This window comes from Sarcophilus harrisii, chromosome 3, assembly GCF_902635505.1.
Source record: "Sarcophilus harrisii chromosome 3, mSarHar1.11, whole genome shotgun sequence".
In the NCBI taxonomy this organism is placed as follows: Eukaryota; Metazoa; Chordata; class Mammalia; order Dasyuromorphia; family Dasyuridae; genus Sarcophilus; species Sarcophilus harrisii.
This window is the reverse complement of record NC_045428.1, coordinates 481,242,196-481,267,310: the sequence shown is the minus strand read 5'-3', so window position 1 is coordinate 481,267,310 and position 25,115 is coordinate 481,242,196. Positions and strand designations below refer to the sequence as shown.

The following is a 25,115-nucleotide window of genomic DNA, read 5'->3' as shown; positions in this document are numbered from 1 at the left end:
CTATTTATATGGAACTGAAAAGTCAGTGTGACCTGCTGTTCCTTCTGCCTAAGGTACATGTTGCTTCAAGTTGCTTGGTGATTTTTTTTCTTTCCAGGGCCTTCTGCTTTTATTCTGCCTCACAACTTAATTAGTATCTTAAAAAAAATAAAACTGGACATTGTGTTTCTGATTGCAGAATAAACTGTCTTTTGGTATTGCTGAGAAATTCACTATATAAGGTTGCTTGAAGAATCTTAACTTTTTCTTATATATTATATGTCACATTTTCCCTTTTTATCCTTTCTACCTTCCTGTGATGTGTGTGTACATATCCGTTTTGTATGTTTGGATTGGTCTGCTGTCACATTAAATTAATTTGCTACAATACGATAACTTGAGTATTCTATCAAGAACATTGACTTTTAAAAATGACCTAGTTTAGGACATTAGTGATGGTAAGATTAGACAATACGTCTAAAAACTGACCTACAGAAAGGTAATAAGCAATTAGGATACCTGGGGCAATTCACGCAGAGTTGGGGGACTTTTGCAATGCTGCAAATTCATTATGGAGAATACTTCCTCAGTAGAAGATTACTGGGGATACTTCCTCAGTAAAGGATTTAGGAGTATTCTCTCTAACTTTTCTTTTTTACCCAGTGGTTTCTAGATGGCAAAAGGAGTGTTGTGAATGCTCTCTAAATTTTGGTGACCTAGAGCAAAGCCTGCATAACTCAGCTGTAGCTGGTATGAAGTCATTCATACCATGATGTCTTGGACTTATCCAAACAAACTCCAATGCAATAAATAGTCAAATTAGGCATATTCCAAAATCTTGTTTCTTTACTACTGGATGTTCAGTATGTTATGAAAATAATCATTGAATTTTCAAAGCTAAAAGAGACCTTATAGCTCACCTAGTCCAACCTTATCATTTTACAGATGAGAAAACTTGGCCATAGAGGCACTAATATTATCCAAATCCTAATTACAAGGGTCATGTTTCTATCTCCAATTCTTTGATACCATATTCAGTGTTCTTTCCTGTGGTCATTAGACAGATGGAAATTAGAACTCTGGTTTCCTAACACCTAGTCAAGTATCTTTTTTTGAAGGATTTAACAAACTAGATATGTTGCATGTAGTAGTACTATTAGGCGAATACAAAACAATGAACAAAAATATCCCATGGATCTTTAGTCAGTTTGCAAGGGACAACCATGTTGACAATACACTTAGCTACTTTTTCCCATCATATGCTAGTCTTGCTATAGCTTTTTGTTTCATCAGTCATGAATAATGTCTGGGTAATGTTGAGTTGGCAACTCCAGGGATTAATTTTAACTCTGTTTCTACAGTGGTATCTTTGTCTACATTTATGGTGTCTCAAGTAAAGGCAGAAATACAAACTCAGTCTTGTGAGTAACTCTCTGCTAACTTTACAAAGCCACCTGTAATGTCTTGCTTGTCTCATTGCATATGTAGATTCTGGATTCCACTCAAGAAGATTTATGATAATAGTCTCATTCTTTTAAACTGGAAAATTCTTTAAAGATAAGCACAGCCTAACACTGGTCCTCAAGTTTAATAAAAGAGTTATAAATACCCTAAAATCTCTATTAAAAGGCACTACGATTGACCAAAATCTGAGAGCACTCAGAGAAAAAAAAGACAAGAACAAAAAACTCACATCAGGACTTTTTAAAGAGGAATTCTTATGGAAGAACCTGAGCCAACTCATAAGGAAGGTAGTCTTTAACCATTTCAGTTTTACATTCATATATAATCACATTTGACATACATAATGATGGATTTGGAGAACATAGAGTAATCTGTAAAAACAAAAAGTTAAGGTGGTATTTTCATTTACCTTCTTAGAGGCAGTTTCTTCATCTGTAAAGTAAGAAAGTTGAAGGAAAAAAATCTCTAAAGTCTGATCATCTCTAAGTATGTGATCCTATAATCCTATGCCCACTGTGCTACAATGATTGTGGCAAGAAAACATTAATAATATATCTTTCAGATATTTTTGAAGCTTTGCACAATGCACATTACAGTGCCGTAAGTACTTAACTAACTCTTGTTCATTGATTGGTTTTCAATAGGAACGAAAGAAAAAAATCAGGAGGCACTCTATGAATTACAAAATTACATTCAATAGGATGCTCCCTTTTCTTTGGTCTTTCCTGTGAAGTATTGACATATTAAAATAAAATAGACTAATTTACAGTGCCATGGAAAACTGCTTGCATGATAGAAAATTGCTCTTATATGGACTGTCACCAGTTTTGGTCCCATATGATCACCTTTTGACATTGAAGAACCACTTTTTTCATTCAGACTTTTCTAATACTATTTCACTGGCATCAAACAAATAGAAAAATGTCAATAAATGGCACATAAGGATCTCTGTGGACCACATATTAATTTAAAAATTACATATTAACATTAATTGTGTTTTGTTGTATTTTATTTATTTTACATAGTTTCCATTTTGATTTTAACTCCAATTATATTTTAACTTTTTACACTGAATAGTGTTGTATTTGGAGGCATTGTGTTTTGATACCTGTGTATTATGGCACAATGCTACTTGTAGTTCTAAAAGTTTTCAAAATATCTCTTACTTGGTTAACAAAGGAAACCCGGATAGAAAGATAGTCTGTGAGTTAGAAAGATTTGGGTTCAAACATCATTTCTCTTCCATACTATTTGTGTGATCCAGGGAAAGTTCATGGATTTTTTTAAGCTTGTCAAGGTAAGTAATACAAGGAAACTTGTAAGGTATAAATTAGACTGCTCATTTGCATCATTGGAAGAGATTTGCATCATTCTTATCAGGATTTCTCTACATTAAAAAGTCACAGATCCAGTAAAAATAATTAAATATTTATCTATGTCACTGTATTTTTCTTTCTCAGATTATAAGATTTTGCAAGGACTATGTTCCTTGAAGATATGAACTGTTTTTCATTTTTTGTTTTTTATATCTCTGAGTCTGACAGTGTTAGGCACATAGGAGTTGCTTAGTAGATGCTTGCAGAATTGAAATTGAATACGCATAGAAAGAAATGTGTTTTTTCAAATAATTAGTTTCTTAATTCATTTAGAGGTGCTGATGTTAATAATATTGATTGCTCTTACCCCAAACTTAGAATTTACAAAAAATAGTTTATTATAATAATGCCTAATATAGTCAGCCATATAAGAAAATTTTTTATTCTGTGGTACTCACCATACAGGATTGTAGAAATCCATGATGACCCTGATGTAATTCTCAGGAATCAAAAACTTTCTGAACCACTTACTATTGGAAATGCCTCATTCCACCTGAGTCTTTAGAATCTTGACTTCCATTGCTTCCCTCCCCATTCACCACACTTATTTCTTTGTCCTTTAAAACCTTTAATTCTAGGGGCAGCTAGTTGGTATAGTAAATAGAATATCAGCCCTGAAATCAGGAAGACCTGGGTTCAAATCTGGCCTCAGACACTTAACACTTCCTGGCTGTGTGATCCTGAGCAAGTCACTTAATCCCAATTGCCTCAGCAAAAAACCAAAAACAAACAAACAAAAAAAACCCCAAACCAAAACAATAACATCAACAACAACAAAAACCCCTTAATGCTTATAACTCTTATCGGATTGGAATGGCATGCACAAGTTTTAATGACTCAGAAAGAAACATCTACCCAAAACCACTGGTATATTTGTACCCTGGGGAATGTGCACAACTTTTTGTAAAAATATGATTAATGCAACATATATACTCAGTGGAAATTATATGCAACACATTTTCTCCCCAACACCAGTTTTAGCATAGTTTTTCTTTAACAAAATATTCCATTTTTGATTTTTCATTTGTATGTGTTTGTATGTATTTAATATATATTTAATAAGGCATGCTTTTAGTAAAAATGTGCTACCTAAAATATCTAAAAGCCCCTGCACAGGAGACTTTGGAAGAAATAATATAATGCAAAGCTTTTAATTACCTTCTGATATTTGCCTACTTTAAACCTAACATAGCATATTTAAAGTGAAGATGAGTATTTAAAATTTTTATAGCAACTTTATATTCATATATGTACAAGCATATAGGTATTCCTTTCAAAGACATTGTATCTATCTTCAAAGTTAAAATTGTTTTATATCATTCTTTTCTAAATTTTTTTCAAGCGCATAATTATTTTTTATGACTAAAAAAGGTGTAATTGAATTCCTATGGGCAATATATACAATATGGATCTATCCCACTTTCACTAGAACATGTCATAGAGTTTTTTTTTTTTTTTTTTTAAGTCACGGACCTTTGCACAGACTATTAATCTCATTTACAACATCATTGAAGTTTTCTATCTTTGTTGGGGAACTTGTTGTAATAGCAGATTCTATTTTGGATACCTCTATTTTCCAGGAAGTTTTTACTTATTTTTAATTGTCATTTTCTTGTTCCTCTTTAACTTCCACCTAGTTCTGCCCCTAGGGTTAAAAGTTACTATTCTCCAACTTCTTATGAGTAAAAGTTTGAAGATTGCTACTATGCAAAAAACAAGGTTATATTAGATCTTATGAGGCCTTATTTCATGTAAACCTCACAAAGGAAAAAAGTTTGAATAAAATATTTTTTGATGGAATTTTTTTTAGAAATGGAAATATGCCATTTGTGACCAAAAAAATTACAGTCTTTTCACTGTTCAAAGCACACCTTTCTGGGTCCTGTACTCTTCAGCTCAAATACGTCCATTGTGTAGTTGACTCTTCGTCCATAGTGGTCAAATTGAACATTTCCAGTCAACCCTTGAATTCGAACCTATGGATCAAAGGAAAACAAAACAAAGCCAAACCATAAATGTGTTCATTTGTTAGAGTCATCACTGCTTAGTCTGTAACATTGAAATTACCAACTTATTGAACTGCTTAGTCAAAAATATGAAACAATAATGCCAACTTCATGAGCTTGCAATTTTCTTATATATCTGTGAAATTTAAAATTTCTATTTAAAATTTAAAAGTTTCAACAAGCTTTTATTTGCTCTTTTAATTTTTATTCCTTTTGTACTGCCTCCTTACCACTCTTCTCTCACATATCATCAGAAAACACATTCTTGCTTATAATTTATTGCATTGTAATAGAATATTCAATTGTCTTAATTAGCACTCTTTTTCTAAAATGTCAGAGAATTGCAAATATATTTCATTTACATAATATTTCTGTAAAAAGGAGCAAGGCATATTAAATCTGTTTTTAAAATGTAAGAAACTTGATCTAAGATTACATTATATTTCAGACCTATTCAAGAATTACATTTTCATATATGTGAAATATATTTTACTCTTTTAATATTCAATTTTATTTGGAGAATTTATCAAAATTCAGCTTTTACTGAAATCTATTAAATGAAAATTGATGATATATAGATATACACATATGCATAAACCTGATATATATCTTAATTTCTTCCTGGGAAAATGTGGAGGATGCAATGGGAGTAAAATATGGTTTACAAATAGCAGTTTACCTGTTTGAGTGTCCTCTCCATATCAATTCCCTGGCCCCATGGTGCAGCAGGATTGGCCAGACAATCTCCAGCATTCCCCCTCCTTGAAATATCAATTTTCTGTCGTCTAAGATTGCGAAAAGTTTCTGCCATCACAAGCACCCCATCATATGTCAAGGCAGATGTATACTGAACAAAGGAAAATAATTATTTTCTTATTAAAAAATCTTTATGTCATAAAAAGCTGGAAAGTTTTTGAGGGCTGTAGTACATGGAGTATTATATCTTTCATATATCCAAAGTTTATTTAGACAATTAATGAAGCATTGATTTTTGACTTCCACTTATATTGTAGCTAACATGCAATCTTTGATTTTCAGACTTTATTAGTTAAACCAGAAGACAATACTTACCATTACTCTAAGTAAGAACAATCATTTCCTATAGCTTTCTACTAGTTTCTAAATGTTAAATATTTATACCACTGAAATTCATTCAGTTCTAGGAAAAGAAACATCTCTTCATTATCTGAACAATACAAGGAAATGTAAACTACTAAAGAAGGCAGAGAAACATGATTGATTCAGAACCAGCTACTCTTTTTAAATAATTTACCCTCTTTGACATATTTTAGATATTAGACAAAAATCCCCTCAAGTTTATCAAATAGATATTTATTTGAATAAAATTTAGATTAAGATTGGGAAAATTGAGTTGGAGAAAATTTTATCAGAAGAGAGATATTGCTGAAACTTTAGCAAGATTCATATTCAAGGTCTTTATAGGAATAGATGGGATTATTTAAAGATTCCACTCAGGAACAGAAAGTCTGATTTGGAAAGCAAAGCTCTTGATATCACAGTATGTCATTGGGGTATCTAACAGTTAGAACAGTGATTTTTTTGTATCTACCATATAGGACCAGAAAGCTTGTTACATTTTCAAGATCATATGATAAGTTAAGGCTGTAGTTTAGAATCAAAGTTCAAATCAACTGCTTTCCAGTCTTCTGTTATAATAATCACTTCTCAATCTTCTTTCATTTAAGGGAAAAACTCTATAGACAGGAAGAAGTAATGAAGAAAAAGTGAAAAAGTCACTGAGTTAAATTGAAAGTGGAAAAAGAGCAAAGGGGCACTTTTAGTGGGAATGTATTTGTTTTTTGACCAGTGATTTTATCAGCATAGTTCTCCTTAAGGAATTTCTATCAATTCATATCTGTACTTTTTCTATAACTGATAATGTTAGAGTACTACCTAGGGATACAGAAAGGTTAATTGACTTGTCTAAGAAGACATAGCCAGTATTTCACAGAGGTACTCCTTGAATTTACGTATCTTGACTTGGCTGTCTCTATTCACTAATCTACACTGCTTCACAGGAATAGATTATAGATTTCTTAACCAAATGCAATGGGATAGAATTATCTTTGAAAAGCTGACCATTCTACAAAATTTTAGTTTAAGAGCCCATTTTCCTTGAATTCTATGGAATGTAGAAAATTAAACATAATTAAAGAAGTCCTGAAGCAAAGCTTTCAAGTAAAAGGAAAGGAAGAAGGTAAAGATGAAATTCTTTTTGCTTTGATGTTTGCAAATAAGAAAGAAAAATGTGAAATTTTATAGGTGGAAGGAAACCTTGGGAAATTGACCATAATTCAAAAACAGCCAATTTAGTATAACAACAACAATAATAATTAATAATAACAACACAATTTAATAGAGTACTGCATTCAAGATTACAAAGCTCTTTCCTCACAACCATTTTGCAAGGTATGTAGCACAATTATTAGGGTTAAGTTTTAGGGTATGATTTCATTAATGTAACCAATTATCAGATAAAAAAATTCCCTTTACTTATGTATTTGCATCTTCTCTGCAACTTATATTATGAGAAAGTTGCCTATGATACTATAAGGTTAAGCTACATGATCAGAGATACATAACAATTTTGTGTCAGAGACAGAATTTGAACTTAGATCTTTCTGGTTACAAGTCAGCTCTTTGTCTTGTGCTACCATTCTACTTTACAAATATTGGAAAAGAGGATCAAAGTGGTTAAGTGACTTGCCCATAATCATGCAGCCAGTAAATATCTAATCTAGGTCTCATAATTCCAAGTAACCAGTTAACTACCACATTTCCTCTCATTCTAAGAAAAACTGATAATCTCTAAGGTGCCTCTCATTCTAAATCTTTTTTGTCATTATAAACAGGAATAAACAAAGAATGAGAAGAATAAGGAAATGACCTTCAAGAAATAGATTTAAAGAACTATTTTAAAATCCTTTGAGATGGAATTTTAAATGTCAAGGTAGATTATAAAATTTCTTGGTTGTTCTTTAATGGAAATTATGTTAAAGATATGTGGCAGCCTCTTTTATTATAGCTTTATTATGTCTCATGGTGATATGGAAGCGACTCTGGGTTCCTAAAGGCAGATTCTATAGATTTGGAAAACTTAAGGTATGGGCCTGCTTGGAGAAGGGTACCTATCTTTATGTCTAGGAGACTGCTTAAGTTTAGAGGAGCTTATGACTAGGGTGATGATGACTCTTTATGATGATTTTCTGTCTTTGACTCTCTTTTTGTGTGTGTTTAGTTGTCTCTCTGTTTTTCTCTATCTCTGCCTGTTTGCCTGTCTTCCTGTTTGCCTTTCTCTCTGTTTGCCTATCTCACCTCTTTCTTATACTCATTTTCCTCCTCATCTTCCTTTTCCTGCTGCTCCTTTCCCTTTCTTTTTCTTATGGTGACAAGGAGAGGATGTAAAAGAAATAGTAGGTGATGTAAAAATAAAGATATCGATTTTTAAAAAAGCTATTTTAAAAATACTATTTGCTGTAACTCACAAACAGAGAGGCAAACAGAATCCATTGGTGGAATAAGGATCAACAATGAATATTCAGATTTTTGAAGTAAACCCCATGCAAAACAGAGGTAGGGCAGGTAGACAAAAAGGAATTTAGAAATATAGGATTATATTTTAGAAATCCAAACCTTTTATTTTAAAAAAAGAACTGAGGCTAAGAGAAGTCATGATTTTTCCATGTCATACATATCTAAAGTGGTACAATAAAATTTTTCCTTTGACTTTTCTACTAAATCATGATATCTCTTAAGGGGTTATAGAAGCAATTGAATGCAAAAGGAAAAAAGTTTCTTCACCAGCAAAATAAAACAGAATGATTATCAAGGAGAATAAAAGGCTAAAACTTATATGACTTATTGGCATGAGCCAAGAGAAATAATAACAAAATAGGATTAAACTTCTTAAAACTATAAAAAATACATTCTCTCACATTTATATATGTATATATATATATATATACATATATAAATGTGACATTCTGTCACATTTAAGGGTGACAGAAATAAAGGAAACTGTCACTGTCTTTCTAATTTACAGAAAGCTTTTAACAGATTATTACATAAAGTATAAATGCTTTATGCCTTTTTAAAAAGTTTGTCTTTTTAAAAAAGTCAAATGGAAAGAATAGACAACATAAATCGTGTGAAGCAGACTTTTTTTTTTTAACCTTTAACTCTATGGGATATAGAAAATCAAACATAATTAAAGTTCTTGGGTAAATTGGGGTGGGGTAAAAGAAAGGGAAAAAAGATAATTAGTCAGTTAATAACCATATTCATTTGTTACTTTATGCTAAACATTATACTTATCCCTGAGGATATATAAAAAGGGCAAAACATAGTCCCTGGTTTCAAGGGAAATAGGGAGGACAAAATACTGACAATTAAATATAAACAAGATATATATAAGATAAATTGAAATAAAAAACAGAGGTAAGGAACTAACATTAAGGGAAATAGGGAAAGTTTTCTTGTTAAAAGTGAAATTTTATATGGGAATTGAAGGAAGTCAAGGAATCCAGAAGCCAAGGAAATGAGGAGGGAGAGCATTCCATGCGTGGAGGATAGTCAGGGAAAATGCTTTAAATCAGATGTATGTGTTTTGTGTGAGGAACAGTAAGGATCTTGGTGTCACCGGATGGTATTAAAATTTCTGTAGGAATCATTTAACAAAATAAGTAAAAAAAAAATACACCAACACATAGCTAATATTACATTTCAAAACTAAGGCAACATGCAGTCCATGGAAATCTTTATGCATGGATTAGCATCCTTCATTTATATTTGATTTTAATGCTACTGATCTTTGCCCTATCTCTGTCTGATATATTGGTTGATTTTTTAATCAATGGACCAGTCCAAAAACCATATTTTGGAGCAATATAACTAGATACAGTAGTTAGATCTGAATGGTCTCAGACTAATTTCATCAATGACCTGCATGATGAAATAGTTGATGTAATTGTGGCTAAGGATGAAAATAAATTACAGAAGATAAGAATTCTGGTTTGTTTGTTTATTTTTGGAGGCAACTGGGGGGGGGTAGTGATTTGCCCAGGATCAAAGAGCTTAGTAAGTATTTGAGATTGGATTTGAATTCACATCTCTTGATTTCAAACTGGTACTCTATCCATGCACTACCTAGCTGCCCCTTAGAAGAATGTTTAACACATCGAAAGACAAGATTCAAATTCAGAGTGACTTTTTGAATGAGAGAAATGGTTCAAAAATGAAAAAAAAGGAATAGAGTCAACAAAAGAGAAGTTTAAGAAATCACATTAAGGAGAAAAATAATTGTAATTTTTGAATGGCATGTTCTAGGTATTTGGAGGAAAAGAATACAAATTAATTCTATGTAATGGTTTTTGTTTTCAAGGGCTTGTCATTTTGCTGAGAAAAGGCTTATTGACATGACACAATTAGAGAGACACCTTTTGGAGAAATTAGGAAGGAACAGAGATCAGCATGGCTTGAAAGCTGTTGAAGAAATTATGCCAGTTTTAATAATGTAGACAAAAATCAAGCATCAGGCAAAGATGCATAAAATGTATGCTATATTCAGAAAATATGAAGTATGTACTGCATAAACTAAATTTGATTAGAGGGATATGTTCAACTCAACTTCGATTGCTAAAGGAAAGTGAAGCAAGATGGTACAGTAGATAGAGTGCTGAACCTGGAGTCAGTAAGATATGTTCAAATCTAACATTAGACACATATTAGTTGTTAGATCAAGTTACTTAATATTTCTCAACCTCAGTTGCCTAATCGGTAAAATGAGGATAATAATAGCACATACTTCTCAAGATTGTTTAAGAAAAAAAGGCAAGGTTTTGCAAACTAAAAGATCTAAAGAACTATTATCATTATAATTTTTCAAGAAGTATTTAAGATTCTCATATGGGGATTGGAGAGCAGCCACTAAGATGATTAATGTATTGGGGGAAACCATAATGCATAATTGGAGGTATTTGAATCATTATTCACAGAGAAAAAAGAAAAACCTAGGAGTTTTCATGTTTTACTACCATTCCTTCAGGTATGTAAGGAGGTTTTACACATGGTATAGGAAACAGCTGTTGTTTGTAATAAGAAAAAGAGGAAGAAAGTTTAAATACCAATTTGGTGATAGAAAGTATTGTTAATCATCACAACAGGCTATACAATGTGGTTATAAATTCTGTGTCTCTCTCATTCTTTAATATGCAAGAAATTTCAGTTGGTATTAGATGACTTAGATATGTTCTTCTCTATAAATTAACTAGATGATTTTCTGAAGATCCCTTCCATGCTTAATTAATTAATTATTATTATTATTTTTTATCATTTTAAAGAGTCTACATGATTTCCACTTCATAGTTAGGGCAAATGATGTGAGGCATAACCAAGTCATAACTAAAATTTAGATAGCTTGGAGAGTAGAATGCTCTCCATTAGATCTGTACCTAGGAGAGCAGTGACAAATTGAGATTACTTTGATGACCAGTCCTGTAGTGATAGCTGCAAAAAAATAGAAGCTTTCATCTTTTTGGAAGGAATGAAGAGAGTTATTATATGGTCCAATGTTAGAGTTTTTGAAATTCAGTTTAAGGAGAAGCATTGAGATTTCTCACTTTGGACATTCCTCTTTAAAAATCCTAATATTGAGGGATTTAGAATCCAACCCCCTATCAGAAAAGGAAGCTCTTGATCCTGAAGCCTAGTTTTTCAGAAGCATGAAAGGGATATCTTGGGTATAATCTATTTTATGTGTTGCTTCTCCAGCAACTCCAAGTTTAAGAGCAGGTCCTGGTCAAAATGATGCTCTTTGAAGAGAAAAGATCATGTATATGATTCCTAAATTTAAAAATATGTGAAGGGACTTAAAGCCATAATTTGGAGGAACAAGAGGCTGATTTTTTACTCCCTTAGAAATATGAGCTATTTGGATGAGGTGGTTCTGTTTGAGAGGATTGCCTGAGCAAAATGACTGTATGGATATGTATACATATATTATATTTAACATATTTTAATGTATTTAACATGTATTGGTCTACCTGCCATCTTGGGGAGGGAGTGGGAAGAAGGAGGGGAAAAATTGGAACAGAAGGTTTTGCAAGGGTCAATGCTGAAAAATAACCTATGCATATAACTTGTAAATAAAAAAAATAAGAATAAGAGAGTTGCCTATTGAGCAACTCCAAGCATTTCCATTCCAAAGAAATCCAGATTCTTAAAGTGGTATCATAAGTATGGATCTCCATGTAAGTCTTTGTGGCAGGGACTAATTAGAATGTTAGAATATTGCGTGTCTACCCACCCTCAATTTCACTTCACTTCACTCTAATTTATTTCTCTTTCAAAGGGGAATTAAGACCACAGGATAACATCAGGAGTATGTAGAACTTGAAGATCATGGAAAAATAGGACTTTCTGAAGAAGTCATGAGATTATAAAACCATGGATTTAAAGCTATAAGGGGTATTAGAAGCCAGCACAACCCTATCAGTATCCCAAAGCTCAAAGAGGTAAGAATTATAGAATTACTAAATACCAGAGATAGGACTTGAAACCAGATCTTCCTGACTCCAAGTTTAAACTCTATCTACTACAGCTTTCAAGTAAAAATAGTTTAATTCATTGTACCTATATCTGTAGCACTTAGTATAATATCTGGCACATTAGGCACTTAATACATTATTTGATAAACTGATTGAAGATTATGCTAATGATAAATAAGCTACAAGTCCAATTTCTATAATGATGGAAAGGCTTTGCATATTTCCTGACAACAAACAACTATCAAGTTAGCTAGAGATTGAGAGTCACAACTTTAAAGCTTGGTTACTTGCTGATGAATTTGTTGACTGAAAATAAGAAAAATAATACAGAACAGCCTTAAATTCCATGTGCTTCACTTGGGCTTTGGAAATGATGAAAATAGTTGAAAAGGAGACATAGGTTTCTGAGAATTACACAATTTTTAGATTATTTACAAATGTTAATTTGGTTCTTAGTATACCAAATGCAAAATCCTTGTACAATTAAAAAAATACTCTTTAAGGAATCAGTTACTTCAATCTAGGTGTTCTTACTTGAAATGAAATAAGAAGACAAAAAATATTTAACTAGCAGAAACATTACTTTTTCAGATTTCTTTTGGTATTCTCAATATTTTTTGTTTCAAATTATTATATTTCATTATATGTTTATATTTATGTACAATAATTTATTTAACTATCCCCCTATTTGGGGGGAATGTAGCTTGTTTTAAGTTTTTTTTGCAATTAAATATAATACTTTTATGGAAAAAATTGAATATCTAGGGATTTTTCATTTCTTTTTTTCTAAAGTAATCTTGCCATCAGTAACATTACTGAATAAAAGCTATGATTTTTTTGGTAATTTGTGTATTTGTTATCAGATTGATCCCCAGTTTCCCACAGATTTGCAATTCAACCAGCATTGAAAGAAGGGAATATTTTTCTACAAGTCCATTAACACTCAGTTTAATTGACTTTAATTGTTGTTTGCCAACAGGTGTGAGGTGGTTTTCAATTGCTTATAAGTTATTTTGATTCTGTAAAATGTTTAAATGTTTTCTTCATTTGTTTATGAACTCTTATGGACCATTTTGTGTGCATTTACATAAAATCTATCATGTGCCCCATAAAAGTATTGTCATTGTTATTACTTAAATATCTGGGGGTAGAGTAGGAGAGAAAGAAGATTATTACCTATGTTATGAGTTTTATTTGGAAATATTCCTAAACTAAATTCTGGGGTGAATAATGAGTCAAAATGAAATTTGAAGTCTGCCCCTGAGTTTGGAACTCATCTGTATAATAACAGACTGTGGAGACCCTGAGCCTAGGTGCTACACTTAAGTTGAGTAAAAGCTTCCTTCCTTGCAAGTTTTACCAATTGGTTCAAGTTTGTCTCTTTTAACCTACATACAAGCCAAAATTTTTCCCACAATACAATACTTCTAATATTTTAAGATAGCTGTTGTATTTGCCCACATTCTCTCTTTTCTAGAGTATTTGAATCTTGCCACAATATTTTTCAAAACAGAAATAATTTTATTATTGGTAAATCTTCAATCTACTGGTTATAAACTGGTATCAGACCTGAGTGATTTGTCTTGAAAATAAAGCAACCAAATTGTTCCTGTGAATTAGATGGTTAACCCTGAGGCATGATGGTCTATTTGTATATCTTCTATTTCTATTGGTTTTTCAATTTCATTGTCTATTACTTGTAAATAAATTGCAAAACGAGAGGATAAGTTTTATGAGAGAAGGAAGTTCATTGAATATTTTAGCACTAAAATCATTTAACTGAAAATAACTGGAGGAGTACAAATCATATTCGACTATATACCTATCCAATCAGTAAAAGGAAGTATTTAGTTTCATAGCAAACAATTTTGATGGTAAACTACTGGTAGGATTTTTATTATTGACACTATTATCTACTTTAATCCTCTCATTTTATGGATGAGGAAACTGATGCCTATTGAGGTGAAATGATAGAATCAGTATGAGAACTCAAACCTCTTGACCTTCAGAAAGCATGAGTCGACTTTCTAATTGAGTGTTTTTAGCCTTAAATTTGTAAGTCAGAATATTTTGTAATGTTCTTTATGTAGCAAAATATCATTTATCTTTAGTGCATGAAATTATCAGAAAAAGGATATTTGAAATGTTACTAGTACAATTGCATTTAGTTATTTTTGCTATAGACTGAAAATACATTAATGGTATAAACACTGAAAACCCATACCTTAGGAGGTGTCTCTGATCCTGGGTACTCTCTTTGATCTAGTTTTTTCCAGCGCTGCATGAGTTTAGTCACCATAGGTGTATTAAAATCTACTAACTGGAATCCTGTCACATTGGCTCCTCCATGCATGAACCTCTCCAGAGAAATATCCTTGAATCCCTAAAAAAAAAAAAAAAAAAATCAATTTGACACTTTTTAAAGTGCTTCTGGAATCATGTCTATTAGCTTTAAACTAAATTAACAGTCAATATCTAAGTAGATTTTTAATGCAAGCAATGGTAAAAATTAGGATGAAAAATCTAATACAGTTCATCCTGAGGAAATTGTCATTTTGATTCAAATACAAGATTATAAAGATTCTGAATTCAATTCACTTCAGCTTAATTCAGCTCAAACTATTTGCTAAGTGCTTTTTAAGTGGCAAAGCCTAGGAGAATAGAATAAAAAATGTGACTTTCTTTACTCTCAAAGTAGCTTACTCTCTTATCAGAGAAAGCAATAAGAGATTAATAGGGAGCAGTATAAACAGAATTTTGGCTACTATGCTAAAATTTAAAATTTGGCTACTATTGATGGCATTTTGTAGTTTTCCACATGTAGAAACAATTGAACTTAGTACCTGGTTAGCCATAAATAATTACTTAATGTAGAAAACTGGTAGGAAAATTTTGTTTTCCTTCTGACAGGTACAATGCTAGCCAGTACCTAGCCTGGCTGTATCTATCTTATTTTCATCTTCCTTTCAAGGATGCTTTAGTCAGTCAGTCAACAAATTTATTAAATGTTTGCTGTATGCCAGGCTCTATGTAAAGTGCTAAGGATACATAGAAAACAAAAAGAAAACAAGCAATCTTAGTTCTCAAAGAGCTCACATTTTAATGGAAAGAGAATAAATAATTAAGTTTGTACACCATATATACAGAATAGATGGAATGCTATCTCAAAAGAAAGACATTAGCAGCTGGGTGAAAAATTTCTAATAGAAGGTAAAATTTCAGCTAAATATTGAAGAAAACCAAACATGCTGAGCCAGAAGTGAAGGCCCAAAGTATTTCTGACATAGAGAATGGCCAGTAAAACAGCTCTGCGATAGGAAATGGATGCCATGTTAGAGGTACTATAAGAAGGTTACTGTAACTGGGGAAGGGAATAAAATGTAAGAAGAATGGAGATTTCATGAAGATTATGAAGGGCTAGCAATCTTGTGTCTGACAAACCCAAAGACCCCAGGTTTTGGGATAAGATTCACTATTTAACAAAAACTTCTAGGAAAATTGGAAACTAGGCATTGACCCACACATAACACCATAGACCAAGATAAGGTTGAAGTGGGTTCATGATCTAGACATAAAGAATGATATCAACAAATTAGAACATAGGATAGTTTACCTCTCAGACCTGTGGAGGAGGAAAGAATTTGTTACCAAAGAAGAATTAGAGATCATTATTGATCACAAAATAGATAACTTTGATTATATTAAGTTAAAAAACTTACAAACGAAACTAATGCAGACAAGACTAAAAGGGAACCAATAAACTGGGAAAACTTTTACATTCAAAGGTTCTGTTAAAGACCTCATTTCTAAAACATATAGAGAATTAAATCAAATTTATAAGAAATCAAGCCATTCTCCACTTGATAAATGGTCAAAGGATATGAACAGACAATTTTCAGATGAAGAAATTGAAACTATTTCTAGTCATATGAAAAGGTGTTCCAAATCAATATTGATCAAAGAAATGCAAATTAAGAATACTCTGAGATACCACTACACATCTGTCAGAAGACAGGAAAAGATAATGACGAATGTTGGATGGGGATGTGGGAAAACTGGGACACTGATACATTGTTGGTGGAACTGTGAACAGATCCAACCATTCCAGAGAGCAATTTAGAACTATACTCAAAAAGTTATCAAACTGTGCATGACTTACATGAACTGATACTAAGTGAAATGAGCAGAACCAACAAAATACTATATAATGATCAATTCTGATGAATGTGGCTCTCTTCAACAATGAGATTATTCAAACAATTTCCACTTGTTCAGTGATGAAGAGAATTATCTACACCCAGAGAGAGGATTGTGAGAATTGAGTGTGGACCACAATATAGCATTCTCACTCTTTCTGTTGTTGTTTGCTTACATTTTGTTTTCTTTCTCAGGTTTTTTTTCCCCTTCTTGATCCAATTTTTCTTGTGCAGCAAGATAACTGTATAAATATGTATACATATATTGGATTTAACATATACTTTTAACATATTTAACATGTATTGGACTACCTGCCATCTAGGGAATGAGGTATGGGGAAGAAGGGAAAAATTTGAAACAGAAAGTTTTGCAAGGATCAAAGTTGAAGAAAATTTACGCATACATATATGTTTTATAAATATATTTATAAAGCTTTAATAAAAGCTCTTTTAATAAAGAAAGAAGATTATGAAGAGCTTTAAATGGCAAATGGAAAATTTTATGTCTGATTCTGAAAATAAAGTAATTTCTGGAGTTCATTGAACCAGAGAGTGACATTGTTGGACCTTCATAGTAGCAGCCATATGATTCTAGAGAATGTTGTGAGCAGACCCAGAAACATACGGAAAGGAATAGAGATGTGCCTCCCTCTCAACTGATTTTTCCTTTAGGATATATTTTATGTTACCCATCTTATGATCAAAATTATAGTTATAATTTTAGATAGACATATAAAAATGAAATAACAGTATGAGGGATACTAAAATTAAGTATCAAAGAATACATTAGAGATGATCGCAGTAGAAGGTTAGAAAATATAGATTTCAATATATTTACATTTGTTTAGGATGGGATGGGTAGAACAAAAGAAACTTAAGATAGATTTTCTAGTAATTTCTTTAATTTTTTGCCCTTAATACTTAAATAGCTCTCAATTGCACAATAATATAGAATTCTCTTTTGAAATGCAACATCCTATAGTCAAATCTTTCTATTTTAATACTCTTCAGCCCATCCCTAGAGAACCACTCAAGTCAGTCATGAGTCTATTTTGAGTCTTTCCCTCTCACTCATGTTCTTAATATCATAAGGATATTAAGCACACTATAAAAAATAGTCCATTTTAAGGGTCATGCTTAGCATTCCAACTTATAGCAAGGGGATATCAGATTAAAATTGTTCCATTTAGTTTGTTCTTAAAAACAAAGGAAAACAAGGAAAAAAGACAAAAACTTTAGCCCAATTTCTATAAGTTCAGAAACACTATTTTCCTATTCCTTAAACTTTTGAAAAAGGTCAGAGGGATTTATTTCCTAAATCTATCAAGCTTCAGACACACACACACAAACACACACACACACACATAGACACACACACACAAACACAATTTCTCTTATCTTATTCACATGCATTTACTAGTCCCCTTCCCTTAATAACTTTTCTCTGGGTTGATATATCTTCCACAACAATGAGCAATAGATTTGTTTTGGTTAAGAAAAACCATGTCGAGACACATCTAAAAGTTGTCATGTTACTAAATCAATCACTTGAGTTCAGGGGATTCTTTGATAAGAAAAAATGACCCTATCTTCCCTTTTACCTCTTCTTATGACTTTAGAATTTTTGTTTCATGTATTTGAGGTGGCTTTCCTTCATTCTTCACTTTCCAAAGACCTCTGCAAACCTCATTCTGACTGACTGTAAGACCAAAACCCTGGTCTGTTAGCATCTATAAGAAGTCTGAGTAGGATTTGCTTATTCTTACCAGAGTCCCATGTCTCTGTAGAAACAGAGAGTAAGCTTCTGTAGTCAGAATTTTGCCTGCATATCACAGAATCCTCTCCTTCTCCAGTTAATTAAGGAAATCACATTTGAAAAAAAAAAAGAAATAAAAATATTTCCACACATTGGCCAAAGTTGCAAAGTGACAAATGGTGTACAGAGTGTAAATGGACCACTTAAAAATTTGAAAGGACCTAATCATATAATCTCTCAGTCCCTAACAACCTACAGTTTGATGAAGAATATTGATGTGTGTGGAGGGAGTTGTAGATGAAGGGCTGGGACAAAGTTGATCAGGGTTCCTAATCAATTCCCTGCTATAGTAGTATTGATTACTGTTCCTTGAACAAGAAATATAAAATGTTTGTGAGTGTCTGAGGAGAGGGGAAAATGATAGTTATTCATAAAAGGCAGATGCAAGAGTCCTGGGATAGAAGCCTGGATGGGATATGAAACATGGTCTATTCTGGGGCAAGGTAGATAAAGTAAGTTAGGTAAGTGTTTACTCACTTATTAATTTTGCTCATCAATCAAGAAAGCTCAGTTTCATGGTAGAGTTCCAAAAATGGATAGATTAACTCCCTCAGGAGGAAAAATGTTCTCTGGAGGTCTGATTTAGAGAGTGTTGATTCCAAGGGGAGGAAAAAAGGGAAAGTGGCAATGTAATAGCAAAATGCTGAGTGGATGATTGTTTGGGATGTGATTAAACATTTATAAGTACAAAAACTGTAAAAAACAAACAAATCCTCAAATGCCCAAGATTAAATGGGCAAAGATTTGGAGCTTTGAAAGGTTTTTAATTCAAATGTCATTTATTATATATATATATATATAGGACCTCTGGGTAAAGAGCTCTATCAGCTAGCTGCCCTGTAACAAGTCCATACTTAAGGACCATTTATTGAAAGTTTTCAAATAGATATTAAGGGGATAAAACATTTTGGGCTGCAAAAGAGTAGGGGGATGTATAACTACAACTACCTCAATAATCACCTCCCCTCAAACCTCATGGAAACAGCTTGCGATGCAGAGTCCAGGATATAGGGAAATATCCTGAGCTTAGAAAGAACATGTAATTTTGGAGTTAAACAGGCCTGACACTTATTAATTGAATGATGCCAGGAAAGTCACTTCACATCTCTGTGACATCAATTTCTTCATCTGTAAAATAGGTATTATAATAATAGCAATAACATAATAGTGAAAATAGTAATAGTAATAATTTGTTAAAAAGCTTAAATTGCATGATTAAATACTTTGCAAAATTTAAAGTTATAAATGTATCATTTTTTGAAATAATGTTATATTGTTATGAACTTGATAAACAGATTCATGTCAGTTATTATTGCCATGATGACATAAAATAGCTTCTGCTTTTTCACATATCTCATTTTGTAGAAGAGGCTATACTATGAATTATAGGACCCCCAAGGTCCTGATGTAGTGCTCTCTACATAATCTGGTTCAGATATTTGTTGTTTAATTGTGGCTGATGTTTTGTGATTCCACTTGGGATTTTCTTAGCAGAGATACTGGAATGATTTGCCATTTCCTTCTCCAGCTCAATTTGCGGATGATGAAATTGAGGTAGACAGGTTAAGTGACTTGTCCAGGGTTACATAGCTAATAAAAATGTGAATTCAGATTTCAACTCAGCTCTTCCTAACTTGGGACCTGGCACTCTATCTACTATGCTAATTTGCTGTCTAGATTCAATCATTCTCTCTTTTATTTCCCTACTTCAGCTTCATGTGTCACCTAAAATTTAAATAAAAGGAGAAATGACAGAGATAAACTAGAGGAGGCATGGTAGGATTGATTGAGAAGGACAACTTATTTTTTTAAATGTTTTTGTCCTTTTAATATCTTTCTAAATATTTTTCCCTCAATAAAGTATCCTTCAGATGTTAAAGGGCAGCTAAGAGGTACATAAAATAGAGCTCTGGAAGACCTGCATTTAAATCCAGCCTCAGATACTTAAAAGCTGTATGTAGCTTTCTAATGTTTTTTTCTTCCAAATATTACTAATAGCTGTATATATAACATTTTACTATTTTTCACTATATGTAGTTTGGGTAGTAAAAAAAAGAAAAGAAAAGGAAAAAACCATTATTATTCTTATTTTGTAGATGAATTTACTAAATGGGGATGCTATTATTAAACAAGTAAGTGACAAAGTTAGCATCTAATCTGGATCTCTGGAGCCTTTCTTCAGTGATTATATTATCTTTCAACTTAGAAAAACTAATAGTGAGAAAAGGGTTGCCTAAAGAGAATTCCCTCTTACAGAATAAAATGGAAAAGTTACTAAGATCTACAGGGAAAAAATATGGATGTCCCTAGTTTATCTCTAGCTTATGCCTGTTTTGCTTGAGGCCATGTAACCCTTTCATATTTTAAGGTTAGGGAAATGACTGATAGTTTTTGTTGTTGTAAAGTGATAAAATGCTTTCAAAACATTGAAAATTTATCCTCTTACTCCAGCCTTTGTAAAATTTTACTCCTTAATTCCTCTTAATAACATATTAACATAGATGAAAAGCAATGAAACAGATGGCACTTTTATTTTTATGTGCTTAAATCTGTACGAATTGCATAATTTATAAAAACGACAAAAATCTTACGTACAGAAAAACAAAACATCATGTCTCACATGATAGGGACAGTTAGGTGGCTTATTGAATAGATCTCTGAGTTGAAATCTAGTCTCAGACACTTAAAAACTGTCTGACTCTATCAAGTCATTAAACCCTGTTTGCCTCAGTTTCCTCATTTGTAAAATGAGATGAAAAAGGAAATGGTAAATTACTCCAACATTTCTTCCAAGAAAATCTCAAATGGGGTTATGAGAATCAGACATTAATGCCTGGAATTAATGACTGAACAACAAACAAACAACAAAATATTTCTTCTTTACTTTGGTTAGCTATTTACAAGTAGAAGAATTAAGGAATTTTGTTTTCTAAAGAAAGATAGCAGGAATCTGTATACTGCATTGACATCAAGGTAATATTAAAAGAAAAATATGGGGGTTCAAAGCATGTTCAGTACAGGACTCCTGACATGGGTGGACACAGATAAAAATCACAGTGGATAGGCAAGCAAAGATGAGTTGCTACCTACATCACTGGAGGACTTATCTAAATTTATGGCATCATAGATCCTTTGGTTGTCCAGTTCTTGCTTTACATAAGTGGACCACTATATAAAGCAATTTTTACATAATGTGAATTTTCCTGTGGACATGGAGAAGAAAGAGGGAGGAAAAAAGGCAGGAAGAAAGAGATGCAAGTGCCCATGTAATTCACATACAGGTAGGGGCTGAGGACAGAGAAGCAAAGGTGGGAGGAGGAACATGTAGGGCTGCAGTCAGTCACGTTAGAATTAAACTAGGACACAGATAGGACAGGAAGGATGATCCATAGGAAGTGGGAAGAAGGAAGTGGTACCCCAAAGCAAACTGATGAAAGATAAACATAAGCAGGTGATAGAGCATGGTAAAGGTATCCTTTCAGAGTTAAAGGTCTAAAAAGCCACCAATTTGGGGCAAAGATGGTCTCTCTGTATCTCTCCTGCTTTGCCTAGGTTTTTTATTTTTAAGTTTTCTTTTTCTTTTTTTGTTAGGGATGGTAAGAAGTCTGAGGGACAGGATTAGAGAGAGTACAGTAAAATACTGCACAGTTATATTAGTATATTTTTTTTGGAATGTGGATTTTTCTCATAATTCTTTATGTAAAGATGAATTTATATAATATAAATTTACATAAGGGAAAACTATCTCTTTTTTTGCTCTTTTTTTTGGAAATGAGAGGCACTTGGAATTGAGCATTCCATATGTTTACATAATTCTTTATATTAGCATATTTGGACCCTTATCTCTGTGAAGTAGGTACTAAAGGTACCATTATCCCTATTTTTTTTTTTTTTTTAGCATAGTACATGTTTTCGTGATAACTTGTAAGCATCTACTTACAGTGGCAAGATAAGCTCCCCCAGAGTAGGATTACCTACTTGTCTTCTTAAGGTTTTAGAGTACTCTGAGAAGTTAGAGCTTGGTTGTGGGTTTTTTTTTTTTTTTTTTGGTTAAGTGTTTGTTTTTGCTTTTGTATTGAAGTTTGTGATTATCACCTCATGTGCATTTCCTAATAATTATCACATGGCATCAATTAACCATTAATTAGGCTTTTAGACAGGAATGTTTTCTAAGGTGATACAATTATTTCTTCCCTGAATATTGTTTTAAACTACTTTTTATTTTATCATACAGACATATCTTCTATGTAGATATTCTACATATTATTTATATTGCTATTTACATGTACCTGTATGTGTATCCTCTGTTGAAATGTAAGCTTTGATACGAATTGCTTCTTTCTTTTTAAATTTATATTCCTAATGTTTAGTAAAGTTTTGATTATATATACTTATAGATGCATAAATTGTCTCAATAAAATTTAAGTTCCCTAATAGTGCCCCAAGTTTGAAAGAGACTCTCCCACAAGTATATAGATAGGCCAAAGAGGTGTGGGTTTAAATTTAGAGACCACATGTGGAAACGGAATAGCTCACAGCTCTTAGTTTCTGGAAGTTATTTTCTCCTCTTCATTCCCCTGCATCAGAAAAGTATAACTTTTCTGCTGAGATCCTTATGAAATCTTTACTCTTTCTTTATTCATCATGTCTAGTTTTTCCTCATTCATTATTTAGATATTGTGATCAGTCATAGCAGATCCAAAAACACTATTAGGCTACTAATGAAAAAGTTTAAAATACTCATGTCTTCTGAAGTTTACAAGGTTTTTCCCTGGTGACATAGTGTAGAGGAAGAGGGCAAAGTACTCTCCTCATGCTTAAGCAATTTCTTTTCAAGGACTTCAGTGAAATATACCTATCACTAAGCTGCCAGATATTTAAATGCTCACATCTGAACTAGATTGTTGGTTTGAAACGTAAATATTTCAGTGAATGGAGCTGGGCCTAGTGTCAGGAAGAGTAATCTATATGAGTTCCAATCTGGCCTCAGACAGTTTACTAGCTATGTGATCCTGAGCAAGTCACTTAACCTCAGTTTTCTCATCTGTAAAATGAACTGGTGAAAGAAATCACAAACTACTCAAGTATCTTTGCCAAGAAAACCCTAAATAGGATCATGAAAAGTTGGAAGCAATTGACCTGACAATGAAACCTGTGCAAAGTCACTCCAATTCATCAAATGGCTTTCATATACTTCTAAATTGATCAAAGATTTTCCAGATTCAGTCTAATACCTTTGCCTGATTGATTCAATAGAGATTATTCTTACCTGGTTAAAGTATTATGTAATTCTGCCTTTGTCTCTAATATCATCATTTAACCTTATATAGTTGATCAATTGTCTATTTGATGTCTGTGTGCAAAGATCCATTATCTCTTTGGATCAAGAAATATTTATTAAACATCTGCCATAAACTAGACATCACTGAAATAAATATAAAGAATGAATTAATATCTATTCTCAAGAACAAACATCTTGGGAGGAGAAGAAATAAAGGGAAGGTAAAACCAGATGAATTTAGAAAGTTTACTACATGTCATTAAAGGTAAATTTGTTATCTATTATAATGCTACTTTTTATAATGTAAATTTAATAAGGAAAAGTCTTCAAAATCTTCCAAGTATAATGTAAATATCTTTAAATAGATGATAGATTTTACCATAAGTAATATCTTTCCTTATTTACACATTAAACAAATACTTATATGTATTGAACTTTAAACAATTTCTTCCAAATTCTGTTTTGCAAGGTCCTACATTAAGTATTTCCTTAAAATATTATGGGATCCAAAATTGTTCTCCCCTCTATCTTACAATTTCAAGACTATTTTGGATTCCTAATGTGTCCTTAAACTTTCATAAATCTTAATTGAAATGTTAGTCATAAGCTACCATTCAGATTGAAAGCCAACAGTTATTGTGACAGCTAATACCCTTAATGAAAGGAATAATATGATCATTGTTTTAAAATTTCATCATGATACATTTTAGCCAAATACACATACACATGGTATGATTCTTTATTCAAAATATCATTATTACTATTTTAACATTGTTTCAAATGAAACATCAATTGTATCTCATAAAAACTTCCATATAAAATATTATCTTAAGCATTATTATCAGGAATGACTAAAAAATATTTAAAAATTTTATTTCATCAACTTTTGTTAAGTTGTAAATAGAGAATACTTACCAGATTTGCAATGATATAATGGTATCCTTTAACATGTTTTCCAACACTGACAATCTGTGAAAATATAAGAATTTGAGAAAAAACTAATTTTTCTTTTATTTACTGCTTTATTATCTATAATAATAGGTTATATTAAGTTTATCAGCATAATGATGCTTATAGCTAAGAAGGCCACATTATTAGCATAATGCTATATTTGCACATTGTTAAGAACAATATATTTCTCTCCCCCCGCCAATTATTCTGTGAGCACAGAATTGTTTAAGTCATGTAAATGCAAAATGCTAAAATGTACATAACTAGAACAGATTTTTGATTTAAAATTACTTTAAACATTGAAGATAATTTTGTTATAAGTCACTAATTCAGCAAAAACAAGTTAAAAACTAGTAGAGACAATGGTTACGTTTTATAAGTAATACACAAATATGTAATTTTATATTAGAAATATGTGGCAAAAATATCCACCATTGGTGAAAAAAATTGGAGTTCTTTATCTACAGAGGCCTTGTGATAC

The 25,115-nt window shown here is 32.0% G+C and overlaps 1 protein-coding gene across 5 annotated transcripts in view; it reads right to left on the bottom strand.

Annotated features, from left to right (window-relative positions):
* The window catches only part of GRIA4 (glutamate ionotropic receptor AMPA type subunit 4), a 487,658-nt gene that overhangs the window by 89,807 nt on the left and 372,736 nt on the right, over positions 1-25,115 (bottom strand). For all 5 annotated transcript variants that reach the window (XM_031961085.1, XM_031961083.1, XM_031961082.1 and 2 more), the window contains exons 6-9: positions 24,599-24,652; positions 14,615-14,773; positions 5,505-5,672; positions 4,691-4,795 (exon numbers count right to left, since the gene is read on the bottom strand). In XM_031961085.1, coding sequence (XP_031816945.1) covers positions 4,691-4,795; positions 5,505-5,672; positions 14,615-14,773; positions 24,599-24,652 — 486 coding nt within the window. The remainder of the gene's footprint in view (positions 1-4,690; positions 4,796-5,504; positions 5,673-14,614; positions 14,774-24,598; positions 24,653-25,115) is intronic.